This window comes from Lepidochelys kempii, chromosome 2, assembly GCF_965140265.1.
Source record: "Lepidochelys kempii isolate rLepKem1 chromosome 2, rLepKem1.hap2, whole genome shotgun sequence".
Lineage (NCBI taxonomy): Eukaryota > Metazoa > Chordata > Testudines > Cheloniidae > Lepidochelys > Lepidochelys kempii.
This window is the reverse complement of record NC_133257.1, coordinates 228,439,622-228,454,784: the sequence shown is the minus strand read 5'-3', so window position 1 is coordinate 228,454,784 and position 15,163 is coordinate 228,439,622. Positions and strand designations below refer to the sequence as shown.

The 15,163-nt window shown below is 45.0% G+C and overlaps 1 protein-coding gene across 2 annotated transcripts in view; it reads left to right on the top strand.

The window, feature by feature from the left end:
- Positions 1–3,964: 3,964 nt before the first annotated feature.
- NMT2 (N-myristoyltransferase 2) overlaps positions 3,965–15,163 on the top strand; it is a 53,653-nt gene continuing 42,454 nt past the window's right edge. The window contains exon 1 of one of the 2 annotated variants that reach the window (XM_073334088.1): positions 3,965–4,258. In XM_073334088.1, the coding sequence (XP_073190189.1) occupies positions 4,149–4,258 (110 nt within the window). In that variant the 5' untranslated portion in view covers positions 3,965–4,148. The remainder of the gene's footprint in view (positions 4,259–15,163) is intronic. The other variant, XM_073334090.1, reaches the window with a different exon arrangement.

Below are 15,163 nucleotides of genomic sequence, written 5' to 3'. Positions count from 1 at the left end.
TATGATGTGGATTAAAAATCAAGAGGTTTTTAAAAAATCAATAAAGGTTGAGGGTTTTTTTATGTGCTTTCTGGTTTCTGAACTTTAGAATGCACTAGCTTCTCATTTTCAAGCTTTTCTCTACAACCACTAGGACTAGAAACTTACTTTAAAAAAAAATCTGAGATTCTGATTTAATCACATGAATTCAGGAGCTGGGGATTTCTGAAATACATCAACTATTGCAAAAATTAGCAACGCCGAGTTGGAGAGCAGTAAGTGGTGAAGCTCTTGTGAAGGCACAGCTGGACTTTGGAAGAAAAAAAGGAGGGACAAAGGGCTTAAGTGGGTCAAAGACCCTAAAATATAATAAACATCAAACATATTCCATATAGGGTAGGGCAATGGTGTTTAAAGCCTTTTTCATGCTATTTTTTCTAAGAACTCCTTTTTCTACTGAAAAGCTGAAAAGTAAATATCCCCAAATAGCTTATGTTCCTGCATGGGTCATGGGGAGGATTTCCTGCATTTCACTCAACATGCTCATAACACTTGTAGTTCTGCATTAGGTAATGATAACTATAATCAAATCTCAGACTTTTCTGGTCACCTACAGGGTCAGGAAGGAATATTTTCCTTGATGCACAATTGGCCAGTTATAGTCTTTCCCCCTCCCTTCATCTTCCTCTTAAGCTTCAGAGGTTGGCTGTAGCTGAAGACAGGGACACTGGATGGGGTGAACCAGTGCTCTGAGGAGGTAGAGATGCCTGACTGGTGTGTCTTGCTCACATATTCAGGATCATACTGATCACCATATTTGGGGTCATAAAGAAACTTTTCCTCAAGTCAGATTGGCAGGGACCTTGGGGGCAGGGGAGTTTCCTTCCTCTGTAGCATGGGGCATGGTTCGCCTGCTAGGATCATCTGGACATATCAATTCCCTGCCATTTCCCTATTACAGTGGTTTTCAACCTTTTTTTCATTTATGGACCCTTAAAATTTTTTGAATGGAGGTGTGGACCCCTTTGGAAATCTTAGATATAATCTGCAGAGCCCTGTGGGCTGAAAAACCACTGTTCTATTGTAACAACAATCTTTTGGGGACACCCATTCTGTTACCTGTTCTGTTCATTCCCTCTGAAGGACCTGGCATTGGCCACTATCAGAAGACAGGATACTGGGCTAGATGGACCATTGGTCTGACCCAGTATGGCCATTCTTATGTTCTTATGACCCCTTAGACAGAGTCTGTGGACCCCAAATTGAAAACTGCTGTCCTAATGAATTCCCTGCCATTGCAGGGCCTTGAATGCCACATGCAGTTCATCATCTCATCTCAAAAAAAATATATTAGAATTGGAAAAGGTTCAGAAAAGGGCAACAGAAATGATTAAGGGTATGGAACAGCTTCCATATGAGGAGAGATGAAAGACTGGGACTGTTCAGCTAATAAAAGAAAAGATTAAGGGCAGGGCTGTCCCTAGCCATTTTGGTGTCCTACGCAGCCCGCCCATGGGGGGGGGGGCAGGGTTGTGTGGGGCCCCAGGCCTCTGCGAGAGGGCAGGAGCAGGCTTGGGGGGCAGTGGGGAAACTGCCCCCCAGCATGAGCGAGCGGAGCGGGTTGGGGCCAGGTCGCTCCACTTCCTGCCACCCGGTGAGTGCAGGGCAGGTCCGACCCCGCACTCACGAGGCGGCAGGAAGTGGAGTGCCCCGACCCAGCCCGCTCCGCTCTGCTCCCCTGGTTCCCAGGCTTTGGGTCAGGGGGGAACCACCCGCCCAGCACTCACTGGTGGCACAGAACGGGCCGGGGCCAGGTCACTCTACTTACCGCTGTTGGTGAGTGCAGGCCCATCCCCTGCTGCAGTCTTTAGGGGAGTAGGGGCAAGGCTGGGGCGGAGCAAAGGTGGGAAGAGGTGGGGATGGGGCGGAGGCCATGGGGAAGAGGCGAAGCAGGGGCTGGAGCAGCACGCAGCTGCGTAGGGCACCAGGAAATTTGGCGGCCCATTCGTAATGCCCTACGCAGCTGCGTACTTTGCATATGGGTAGGGATGGCCCTGATTAAGGGGGGATATTATAGAGGTGTTTCAAATCATGAATAGTATGAAGAAAGTGAATAGGAAAGTGTTATTTATGTCTTCACCAAACACAAGAACTAGGGAACACCCGCTAAATTAATAGGCAGCAGGTTTAAAACAAACAAAAGGAAGTACGTTTTCACACAATGCACAATCTGTGGTATTCGTTGCCAGGGAATGTTGTGAAGGCCAAAAGTATAAGTAGGTTAGAAAAAGAATTCGATAAATTCATGGAAGATAGGTCCTTCAAAGGCTATTAGCCAAGATGGTTAGGGATGCAACCCCATGCTCCAGGTGTCCCTAAACTTCTGACTGCAAGAAGGGGTGAACACTCAAAATTGCCCTGTTCTGTTTATTCCCTCTGGAGCATCTGGCACTGCCATTGTCAAAGACAGGATATTGGGCTAGATGGACCATTGGTCTGACCCAATATGGCTGTTCTTATGGGCACCTTGGTCTCCCCTGTTCTTTTTCAGTGACACACAACAGTTTAGCCCTGGTCTACATTTAAATTTAAATCATTCTAGTTATGTTGCTCAGGAATGTGTAAAATTCACACCCAAGAGCTGTAGCTAAACCAATCTAACCCCAGGTGTGGAATGCAGCTAGACTGACAGAAGAATCTGTCTATTGACTTAGCTGTTGTAGCTTGGGGAGGTAGATTACTTACATCAATGGAAAAAACACTTCTGTCAACGTAGGAAGCATCTACAGTAAGGTGCTACAGTATCATAGCCTCTAGTGTAGACATACCCTTAGTCTCCTGAGGACTGAAAAGTCTTAACTAAAGACTTTGGGCTTAGTATAGGGGTATTTGGGTTGATTTTATTAAAACAGAACTATAAAATTCATGAGCCACTATGATAGCACTAAGCCATATCAGACAGTATATCATTCAGGCATTGGGGCACTTCTTGGATGGCTGTAGGCAGCAAGACTCCAATCCTTCTGTGACCCTAAGAGTCCTTAATGCCCACTGGCATAGGCCATACTGTCTCTGATCAGACCCAACCAACTCACTACATCCAACACTGTGTTAAGTATCATATGAAAGCTAATAACACGCTGGTTATTAATATCATTGCCAAATACATGTTAACTTTATATGTGAAGTTATGAACTTCCTCTGTATGATGTTTCTAAACACATTTACAACCAAACAGTCTAGCCTAGATAAAGGTGATGATAAGGTGTCCTAGACAAGGGAATGTGGGTTTCTAGAAAGCTAATAGGTTGGAGTGCTTTACTGTCTCTGTAGAGGCACCTAACGTAACACTTTCTCTGTGAGTGCCAGGGAGAGGGACTGGTCCCTGCAGTAGGAAGATTTGGAGGCAAATTCAGGGCTGGAAAGGTACTAAGGTCAGCCTGCAAGGAGTAACCAGGCTGGGCAAAGCCAGGGTGAGGCTGTGGGCTCCCGGCAGGCAGTTAGGGTCAGATCGCTGGGCCCAAGCTGCACAAGTTACAAGATGCTGACTGAACCCTTTACTGGCCTGAGTGAACCCCAAAATGTCACACATGCAATGAGCTCCATAGGGGCAGAACACTGCTCCCCTGCCTGAGTTTGCTGCAGGACTGAGGCCCAGCTACCACTGACCCTCAGGCTGGTACATTTCAAACAGTCAGAGCAGCCAGGTGCAGTATGCAGCCCCTTCGATGCAAGGGGGGCAGGTAGAGCCAGGCCAAGTGGCCAACCTCAAGATCCCGATTCCCAGCTCTCCCAGCAGTTTGGAGGTGTTCGGTGCGGCCAGCTCAGGTCAGTCTGAATTCCAGCTCCAGCCTGAGGTTTGGCTGCCATCCGCCCCCAACTGGCAGGGGCCTGCGTCCAGCTCAGGCCCCCCTCTGAGGGCTGCTGTGGGGCTGAATCAGCTATTTAGGAAGTGGCACCAGCGGTGAGGGCTCCATGAGTCAGCAGGGCTCGTGCGGCCGTTACCTGCCGGCCAGGGAAGCGGGGGTGGCAGCCGGGCTGGGGGCTCCCGCTCCCCGAGCAGGGGGAGGACAGCAGCTAGAGGGAGCTCCTCCGGGCCGCCTCTGCCTGTGCGCCCCGGTTCCTTTCATAGGCTTCCAGTCCCTCCTCCCCGCCCTCCTTCCCCCGTGATGGCGGAGGACAGCGAGTCTGCGGCCAGCCAGCAGAGCCTGGAGCTGGATGACCAGGACACCTGCGGCATCGACGGCGACAATGAGGAGGAGGCCGAGCACGCCAAGGGGTAGGCGGCCGCGCTCGCGGCTGAGCCGGCGCGTCCGGCCCCGGCTGTAGCACGGCCCCGGGCGCGGGGGCGAGGAAAAGCGCTGGGCTCCCTCCGGCCCGGCCCCTTGCTGCAGCGGGGCCCGGGGCCGCTCCGGCGGGGCGGGGAAGGCAGCGCGGGGCCAGGCTGAGCGGTGGCCCAGGTGCGGAGAGGGGCCCTGCGGCTGGCTGGGCTGGAGCAGCGCGGGATCGCCGTAGCTGTTGTGCAGGGCGCTGGGAGGCGGGAGGCAGCCGTTCGCCCCGCGCCTCCTGGGAGCCTGAAGCGGGGCCTTCCTGCAGGGGGCGGCGGCGTGGGGCGGGGAGCTGTCAGCGGGCAGGTTGCGCGCTGCGGGGCCTCCAGGGAGGTGACAGGAATCGGAGCCTAGCCCCCCTCTGCCGCCCTGCTCGGCGATGCTTGCTACCGCGCCAGCGTGTGAGCCTGGCTGTGGGAGCGCCCCTACCCCCAGCTTCCTCTGGGGCCGGGCCGGTCTTCTGTGGGCATCGCGTCCGGCCGGCTGAGCCCCTTGGCGGGAGGTTGGCTCTGTTCCTGTCCCAGCCCTCAGTGGAGGCTTGTGCTTGGAGATCAATCGCCCTGTTTGCAGCTGGCGGCAGCGTCTCCTGAGTTAGGTGAGCTGCAGTTTTTGTGTGTATGTAAGCCCCGACTCACCCAGCGCGGTGAGATGCCCTTGTTTCCAGCGAGAGGAGGCCTTGAGTAGAGGGTGTAGCCAGCAGCGTGTCTGTGAAGAAGCATTGTCCCTAGGATAACTCTCGGGGGAAGGAGGTCACATACTGGCAAATCCGTACTTACACGCGACCCCCCATTAAAAATCAACCTGATACCACAGACATTTCCCCATATATACAAGAGCCCTGTGAGAGAAACAGAGCGGTAAAAGGTGGCATTTTATTGCCTTCCTCTTTAGGAAGGAATGGGATAGCATCTATTGTGTTTTTATTTACCATGATTTTTCTACTTAGGACCTCTCCAAAGCTCTTCTAATTCACTGTATTTCTGTGAAGTTAAAAGATGCCCCTCTATTTTCCCTTAAGTCTTTTTGTTTATAGCTTTCAAACGAATGGCAAATATACAGATCTCCTGAATGATCAGGATAGACTCTATGGAGAAAATAGGAAGATATTTTAAGGACTCTTGAATTATCCACCTCAATCTTGTCATTCATTAAATGAAAATATTCCTCCTCTCAACACCACCTACTGTCCAAAAAGAAACGTGTATAAATCTACTTGTAATTGGAGTAGGGCATGAGTGTCTCAAGTCATTAATACAACAAGTATATTTTAGTAGTAGCCCCTTCTCATTATTCTTAATCACTTTCTAAAAACTCATTTTACTGTAGATTAAACTTTGTCTCCTGTTTCTGGATGAGAAACGAAACAGGACAGTCTGTCTACTTATATACAGACTTGATCTTGCAAAGGGATCCAAATGTGTGACCCCCTTACGCATGCTCAGAGTCCCATTGATTTCAGTGGGTCTCAGTGTGGACATAAAGGACCACTTGTGGATCTCGCTGCTGGATTGAGGCACTGGGGGGAAACAATGTTTTAAGAGTTAATTACATTCAAATTTATATTCTTATCTTTAGGGTTAGAAATATGTTAGCAAAGGGAAAATACTGTGGCAACTAGGAGTGGCCATGGTGACCTAAAATAGAAATAGGTTAGCTTATAAACAACTATATAAATATCTTCTTAGTCATTAATTTCTTATTCATTAGGGAGACTTATTCACTTCCATAGGTGATTATGTTTGAGAATGTATGCTGTTTATTGTCTGCTGTCCCCCAGGACTTGCTTGGCAACAAACTGCTCTGTACCTTAAGTGTGATGTAAAAAGTCTTTAATTTAAGATTTACAAAGACCGACTCCAGTTTTTCTTGTACTGCAACTTCCTCAGCATATTCATGCCTTGCATACTAAAATAGCTGTGTCGAAAATAATTATAGTAATATAAATTTGGAATATTTAAAAAAGGAAGAAATTGTGCTGTGCTAACTTGGAGCTTTAATTTTGTTTGTTTGAAAGAAAATTCCAGCATTTCTTAATTTCTAAATACATTAAATTAGTACCACTGAAAATACAGTATGATTTTACATTATTGTCACCAGTGGGTCACACTGACATTCCAAGCCAATTCAATAGCCTGCTAATGGTTGTCTAGAATTTATGCTTGGTAACTTAACTGTTTGAAGTCCAATTTCTCTTCTTTTCTTCTGTTTTTATTACTTTTCCTTGATTGATCTATTTCTGCCTTATAATAGAAGTCCAGCCTTCCAAGCCATTGAACTAGGCTTCTTCATAGGCATAGTGAGTGCAAGAAGCAGTGTTTAAGAAGGAGCAAGGGTACAATTACGCATCCCTACATGGTGATACATAACTTGCAGCAATACTTGCAAAGCAAGGTAACTGCAGTCTTTAAATGAGAAGTAATATGGTCATGGGCTATACACAATTCTTTTTGCAATCTGTTAAGTATTATGATGAGTTCTCCACAGAAGCCAGTTTTTATGGGTGAGCAATAAATGAAAAATAGGATATTTTCAGATACTATAAAGTTTAACAAAATGAGTGGCTAGATCACTCCAGTAAATCCAGATCACTCCAGACAAACAAGTGATGGGTGTTGTTAGTTTCATAGGACTTGTAATATACAAAGTCAGGTATGAAATTCTGAGTTACTGCTGTGTTTTATCATCTTTTTTTGGCACAGTATCTGCTATTAATTGGAAGTTTTGTGTAACATTGGCACTTTTTGTCAGTTGAGGTACTCAATCAAAAATTCCAACAGTTATTATTGAAAAGCCATGTCAGAAACTAGTAACTGAAAACCCATGCTGTTGCATAGATGTAATTTGTAAAGTCATGTATGTAAAACAATCTGAAAATGGCTCAGAACTTAAAAATTGGAGAGTAACAAACAGTGATTTCCAGTGATAATTAAACCTGGTGATATTCTAAACGGAGCTGTCAACCATGCTTGTAGCTGTTTCCTTTGCCTCACTGATTCAACAGACATTCTGTGCTTCAGAGCAATGTTCTGGGTTGTTGTGTTGATTTGTGTACGGATTGTGTTGTGCTGGGAGATTTATGTGAGTGGTGAATGACACGTGAGGCACTACATGCATTTGGGGTTTTTGTATGTGCTGGTTGTACTGTTGTGTGGGTGGTTTTGAAGAATTGTGGCAGTTGGGCCATCTGGGCAATGTCACTCAGACAACCAATGACACTCTTGCATGCAAATTAGCTGTAGAGTAAGGGTGATAGTTGGTTGAGTTACCTCTGATATCATAAAGGTCTAGGATTCCCGGCATGGCATAGATACATGTCTTACTGTCACATGGATGTAATTTGTAAAGTCAAAATGGCAGAGAACTTAAAAATTGGACAGTAACATATCATGAATCCCACTAATTGAACCTGGTGATATTCTGAACAAAAAGAGCTAATAGCCATGCTTGTAGCTCTTTCCATTGCATCACACTGACTCTACAGAATGTATAGGATTCAGAATGACAATTCTGGAATATTATTAAGTAGATTACAGCAAAACATAACAGCATTTTAGCATTCTGCTCCAGAACTGAAAAATTCAACATCCCCGTACAAATTCCCTCCTCTGCTCCCATTGTGATGTGTTTGCTTTTGATGTTACTTTAAAATTTTCTTTGAGATTTCAGATTAGTTCCTATTGCACAGATATGCCATGGAGTATTTACAGGCTAACTTGGTGCTTTAAAATATGGTCATGGCAAGTGTCTTGCTGAGGTTGGAATAGTCTGCATTAGTGGTACTGAATATTTAATTTTATTCTGTCTCAGGCTTTACTTTTCTTATAGGGAGAGGTATTGTTTATCGTGTGTCAGTCTTTGGTGTGAATACTATGGAAATTAAATCACTTCTTCAAACTGTAGCTTGACATTTAAAATTGGGTCATACACTGTTGACCATAAATAGTGCTGTGACATAGTGATGGTGGATTGTGTGTGTGCATGCGTGTGTGTTTAATATGCTGTGGACAGCAGACCACAGGATAAGTATTCAATAGAAAATAATACAGAACTCTCTAGGATGCAAGTGTCTGTGCCCTACACATCTGGTCCCATTTTCAGGATGCAAGATCATGTATATTTTGTGATTCTCATGTGCTAGTCTCCTTTTTCTCCCTCATCTCTGAAATTTGTTCCTGTTAAGTTTGCTGTCTGCTACACTCTGTTCCACTTCATAGGAAAAGACTGTTTCCAAAACAGCTCCATTAGTAAATGTACTTTAAAATAGGATTAAATAAATTAACTCAGTGTTTTTAAATACAGTTTACTTGACACCGCATTTCCCTTTCTCTGTAGGGTCTTTCAGTCAATTCTCAATGGCTCTTTGCATAGGAATTCTGTGATAGAAAGGGCACAGAATTTTCAATAGACAGCTTCAGAAAGATTGTAAACATCAATATGAAATGCTTGTATGAGTTTTTTTTAAAAACACTGTAATAGAACACTAAGATATAGCATTGTTGAATGGCAGCTTTATAAACATGTTTTTGTCTAAGAATTTTTTCAAATTTGTTTTTAAAGAAATGTGTAACTGTTTTAGTCCAGAACTTGGCATACAAAGTCTGAGTCCTGAAGTGCATTCTTAAAAAGAGATTTGTAGAGCAAAGGGACAGAAGAAACACATTAGTTAAACATTCTGAATGTTGGCATGCTGTAAGTATGGCACTTTTGGTTTATTACTAAACTATAATTCTTGAAGAAAGCAGTGTGTTTCCAAAAATTAGCCCCAAAATGTTCACCTAGCTACTGTTGTGTTAACAGTGAACTTCAAAGGACGTTATCAAGGCTTTCTGGTTCAAAATATTTTCTCTCTTGATATAGTTATGATCTAATAGGAGAGGGGAAACGTCCAGAATCTTAATATTGATTTTTTAAAAATATAGAAACTCTGAGCCAAATATAGCCCTGGTGTAAATATTATAACTCCTGAGTTCCATGAAATCAAACCCATTTACATCAGATCTGAATTTGGTCTTATATCGCAGAAACCATTTAAAAAAAATCTTTGTGGTCCCTCGAAAAAATGCTTTTGTACACTGTTATTGACAGATGCAGAGGCAAAAACCACTGTTCGGAAGAGCTGTGCAGGTAAAGAGCTTGGCAGCCAAAATGACCTTAAACACCTGAAAGATGGGCTTGTTTCTGAAGTTCAGAATTTTTTTACTTAAATTTATGGGTAGTGGCAAGTTTTAATAGAGATGTTGGTGTTTGAAAAAGCTGGTTTTGTTCAAGGGATACTGGGTATTCAGCAATACAGTTTAAAATAACACTCAATGATGTGCTTTGGGAAAGATGTTAAGATCCATTCAAACACAAAAGGAAAAACAGCAACTGCCGCACTGGGGATAATATATAATACTTTGCACTTCTTTAGCCTCTTCCATCTGAGAATCTGATTTGCACAGATTTTAATGAATTAATCTTCTCAACAGCCATATAGGGAAAGTAAATCTGTTTCTGAGAGGATGGAACAGAAGCTCAGAGAGGCTAAGACTCACCCTTATAAAAATGTGAATGCACTTTTTCACACTCATGTAAAACAGCAGATGTGCGTCCACAAGTAGAAAGGAATGTGTGGGTGGAATTACAGATTTACATGCATAACTGTTGTAGACATTTGTAAAAATGTAGGCCTAAATAACTTGCCCAAGGTCACACACATAGTCTGTTTCTGTGGCAAAGTTAGTCTATCTTGAGGCAGAGCCAGGTCTCTTGACTCTGCTTTTACTTTAAGTAAGGCCTGGTCTGCACAGTTTTTGTAGCAGTATAAATATTTTGGTTAGGGATACCATTTTTTTTTAACTGATATGCCAGTACAACCCACTATGTGGATGTAGTTAATGGTGTCTTATACCAGAATTGCTATTTCCCCTTCCCCTTTATATCTGTATAGCTGTGTCCACACAGTTGTACTTCTTTAACTATGCAGGTACAGTATGGAGGGGCAACCAGGTCAAATTTCACTGCTGTTGTGACTATGTACCTGGAGCAGTGCTCTGGCAGCAGGACCCCTGTTTAAAAGTGGTCAGGGCCATGGCTGCCTGTCTCTGTAGCCTATGGAACCTTAAGCAAGTGCAAAAACCTTGGGAGGGGGGGATTTACCCCCTGCAACTCCTCCTAATTGGTGTCTCAGTTGAATGGGTGCAGAATCAAGCCCTACGAGACTACAAAAACTGGACAGTTAAACATGGTGTGTAAATGACCAATTGTTCAGGTACAAATATGTTGTGTATGTAGCATGCCCTTTGAACGTCTGCCTTATAGGATATTCTTCCTTCTTATGCCCACATGCAGCTACTACAATCTGAAAGTGATTTATGTGCTGGACTAGTGAAGGAAAGTCTAATATTCTCCCCATTGCCAACCCCAGCTGTAAAACTCCTATAGTCCTTTCAGTTCAGTAGTTTTGAAGAGAGTTAGAAATATTGAAGGTTGGGGCTTGTCTTTTATTGCTTTTGCCCTCAGCTCTGCACAGTCACTGTTTCTAATTTGACTCCATAGTCAATAAAAGTCGCTGACCACTGCTGAATCTTTCTGCCGCAAACATGCCTAAAGAAAAGTGAAGCGAAGGACAAACAGATCTGTCTTTTAAAATGTTTCATATTCTGTGACATGTAATAGTAATGAAAGGCCGATTTAAGCAGCTGACTCTACAGAGCATCTCTGCTTCTGAACATTCCTGTTGAGTGGACACCCTGTCAAAGAGAGAAAAATATTTCTTTTGGACCAAGCATTGTGAACATTTTAAAATTGAAGGTTGTGAACCAAAACTGGGATTTGAGTAGAGGCATACTTTAGAAATGGTAGGGAGAGGGATTATTCAAACAAAAAGTGTTAGCACTTTTAATGTTGCTGATCTGCTTTATTTTCCCTTCAGCTGAAATCATAAACAAAATCAGAAGTAGTTTTAAAAAGATGGGTCTGAACACCACCAAAAAGTATTGTTCTCAGCTGTCTAACTTTTCATATGGAGTCACACATGTTTAAGAAGAAAAAAAGCAACCCTCTCCTGGCCAAAAACCAAATTGAGTATGATCTCCGTGTGTATATAATGTCTGCTGCAGTTTCCACGGTATGCATCCGATGGAAGTGAGCTGTAGCTCACAAAAGCTCATGCTCAAATAAATTGGTTAGTCTCTAAGGTGCCACAAGTACTCCTTTTCTTTCTGGTATAAACATGATTTCACAGGGAGAACATTAGTTAGACTTGACAAAGCACCATTCTTTCCCATCATTACCAAAGTGACATTTTTGAAATGTAGTAATTTCATTATTTAACTAAACCAAATAAAGTTTAGTTAATAAATTTAACTAAACCAAATAAAACATTGACCTTTTAACGATCTTAATGAGCAAAATTCCACCGTGGTGTAAGTCAGAGTAGCTCCCATTGAAAAGTATGTGAGTTGCACCCACTTATCCCAGAGTGAATTGGGATAAGTGGGCCCAGTGGAAGTGCATGTTAGAAGAACAGTGTTTGTAGTCCCACGTACCAGAGCTATATTCAGGGGTAATGCCACTTTTGCAGTTCAGCTTAGGGATCAACTAGCATCATTCTTCTGTCATCAGTAAGATGCTGAGGGGAAAATCAAAGTTTAGTGGAAAAGATCAAACCAACAGAAACATTAGATTTAGTTGAGTGTGTTTATTAATATAAACAATATAGAAAATGACTTAATTTTGTTTAAAACTGTAAGGCACTCAAATGTTTTGCTTTTGCCATAGTTTGTGAAGTCCTTGAAAACTTAGGTCTGCTTGCACACATTTCAACTGACTCATAGCTATAACCTCTATGTGGACCTTTAGGACTGTTCTTTTATTATAGCGTACACGTACCAACAACTTAGCACCCAGGCATACTAAGTAATTTTAAGTGTGATTCTTTTAAACAAGTATATCTTTTAACTGTCTAGGCTGGTGCAGGTTATAAACATGATTCCAGAACTAAAAATTCTCTCTGTGCCTCACTTATGCAGCTCAAATTCCTGTTTCTTCTTTGAGTAGATGCAGCCGTGTATTACATGTAGGTGTGTGTATGGCTCGGGCACTGGAGATGGTGAATTTTGCCAAGGAGTACCCATAGAGGGGCAGCATTTGCACCTTGTGGCCACAGCCCCTCCCCTGGTTGTATGAGGCGGTGGCACTGTCCTGACCCTCCTCAGTTCCTTCTTTCCACCTGTAGCAGGAGTCAGAACTCTGTGTGGTCTTAACTTCATAACTTCTCACTATTTTAGTGTCTTCTAGTTGTATATAGTTAGTAATACCATTAGTGTTAGGTTAGTGTTAGTTGCACTTAGTTAAGTGCAAGCCCTCACTGGGATTTATACATTGTATGCCCTGTGCGGGAGCGACCCCTAGCAACGATCCCCACACACGGTGCTTGCTGTGCTTGGCGAGGGTCAAGGAGTGGTGTGTGATCTGTAGATTGTTCATGAAACTGACTCAGGTGGCTAGGGACTTTCACCTAAAGCAGCACCTGCTCAAATAGGCTTTGTAGCCGGCTTCGGCACAAGGCCTTTGTTGGATCAGAGGTCACCCTCAGGTTCTGGGGGTGGTGCCGCTTTGCACTCTGGAGCAGGTGCCTCTCCAAAGAGATGGAGAAGCTGTTCCCTGTTGAGTGTGCCGAGGAAAAGGTTGCATAAGACCAACTGAGACCACTCCAGGTCTTGTGGGGTCTCTTCCAACTTCCCCAGGAAGAGCGTGGACCGGCATGAGGCTAGTGCCAGTTCTCAGGATGTGCCTAGTATCCAGTAGGGAGGTAGAGACCCTGCACCATCTACTCTGGTTCTGGCTCTGGGGGTCCATTGGGTCTGGTACTGACAAAGGTGATGCTGACACCAACTCGTTCCACATTAGCAGTGTACCAGGCAGCTACAGACTTCCTCTCCCTTGGCCCAGGACTTTGCCAAATCTGTATTGTTTATAACCCAGTTGGCTGGGCAGGCTTCTAAACTCTTGGGTCTGCTGGCACTGCACCCCAATGTTCCCTTCCACAGCCTGTGGAAGAAGGACCGGTACCAGACTCGGTATAAGGAACCTCCTTGGCACCAGAAAACTCCTTGGCATCGGTGCATGTTACCATGGCGGCTCTCACCTCTCTCCACTTGGGCACCATCATCTGCTTCGGTACTGCCACTGACTTTGGGATTGACACCACTTCTGGCACTGGTGTATTTGGTGCCAGCAGTAGTGCTTCTATCATCAGTCCTGGTCCCTGCCTCGTTCTGGGTGATGGACGAGTCAGACCAGTTACTTGCTCCCTCAAGACCAGATCCACCTTTGTGCCTGGAAACCTGAGGTGCCTCGGCATTGGGATCAGGTTCTTTCTCCTCCCATTCTTCATCACCTGACCCGCTTCGGAGACCATTTATGGAGTACTATGGGCACTGGGATTGGCACTCATCTCACAGTTGGGAAGGGGTGACTACTGGCCACCAATGCCCTATCCTTACCCGTGGTCTCTATGGAATCCATGGGACACTCCTGGATTGTGGAGGTCATGCTTCTCGGCTTGCTCTAAGACAAGGTCGCCAGCCAGATCGGTGGTGGGAACTGTGGACCCACCGCAGATTCAGGCACCAGTGAGCCTTCCCTGTATGGAGCTGCCCCTTCCAGCTCCACCAGTCCTGGAATGAGAGCCCATTAACCACCTTCTCTTCGTCCCCAGGTGATTCAGTCTGGCTCTTCTTCTTCTCCAGTACCAGAAGATTTCAAGGCCTATCAAGACCTTTTGCGGCAGACCCTTTGCAGCATTTGTCTGCTTCCCTGGGCATTCAGGCAGAATTCCTGCAGGAGGAAACCCATAAATTAGTGGATATCCTGCAGCCGTCTGCTCCTGGGAGAGTAGCTCTCCCTGTCAACGATGTGCTCCTAGAGCTGCAAAGATCCTCTGGAGTACGCCATCTTTGGTTGAGAGCTTTTACTCCCATCCAGACCCAAATTCCCTAGTTGCAACTGCAGTGAACAATAGGGCCTGGCAGGGCAGGTTTAAGACCACTCCTAAGCACAAAGGATTCCAAAAGGATGGATTTAATGGTCAGGAAGATTTACACCTCCTCCTTCTCTGCAAATGCAGATTGGGAACCAGCAAGCATTCTTGTATGATTTTTTAAATTGGACAGCTATGTCTTAGTTTGTGGACCAGCTGTCCTGAAACCTCCAGAGAGGAACTTCGGGCATTTATCAATGAAGGCTGCTTAGTGGTCAAGATGTCACTGCAGTCTATGCTGGATATCACAGACATTTCGGCCAGAGTGATGGCTTCTGCAGTGACCATGAGAAGGGTGTCCTGGCTGCAGAATTCAGGCATTGCTTTCAGTGTGCAGCAGGCCATAGAGGATTTACCCTTTGATGGCTGGGTGTTGTTTTCAGACAAGACAGATGAGACCCTGGATTTCTTCAAGAATTCTAGGTCCACCCTATGTTCCTTGGGGGTGTATACACTGGCAGTGCAGAGGCGCCACTTCGTTGGCCAGCAGCAGCAGCAACAATACCATTCATAACGCATCTTTGGGTAGCCTTTTCTTCCCTTGAGACAGTGGGATTACCCCAGACAAGGACATGGATCCTAGAGGAGGAGGCAGTCAGGTCTGGCTGGTCACCCTGCCCACAAGCAGCGTTTTTGACTCCTTGGTCCAGAGTGGTGGTCTGATCATTACTTCCTTGACCCATCTCTGTTCAGGGACAGGCTCACTGGCTTTTATGATGCTTGTGGCTTGATTACAACTGACACCTGGGTCCTAAACACTGTCAGATTGGGCTATGCTGCCCAGTTCCTTTCTACTCTTCCCCCCGCAACCTCCCTCCCTGTCCCTCTTTAG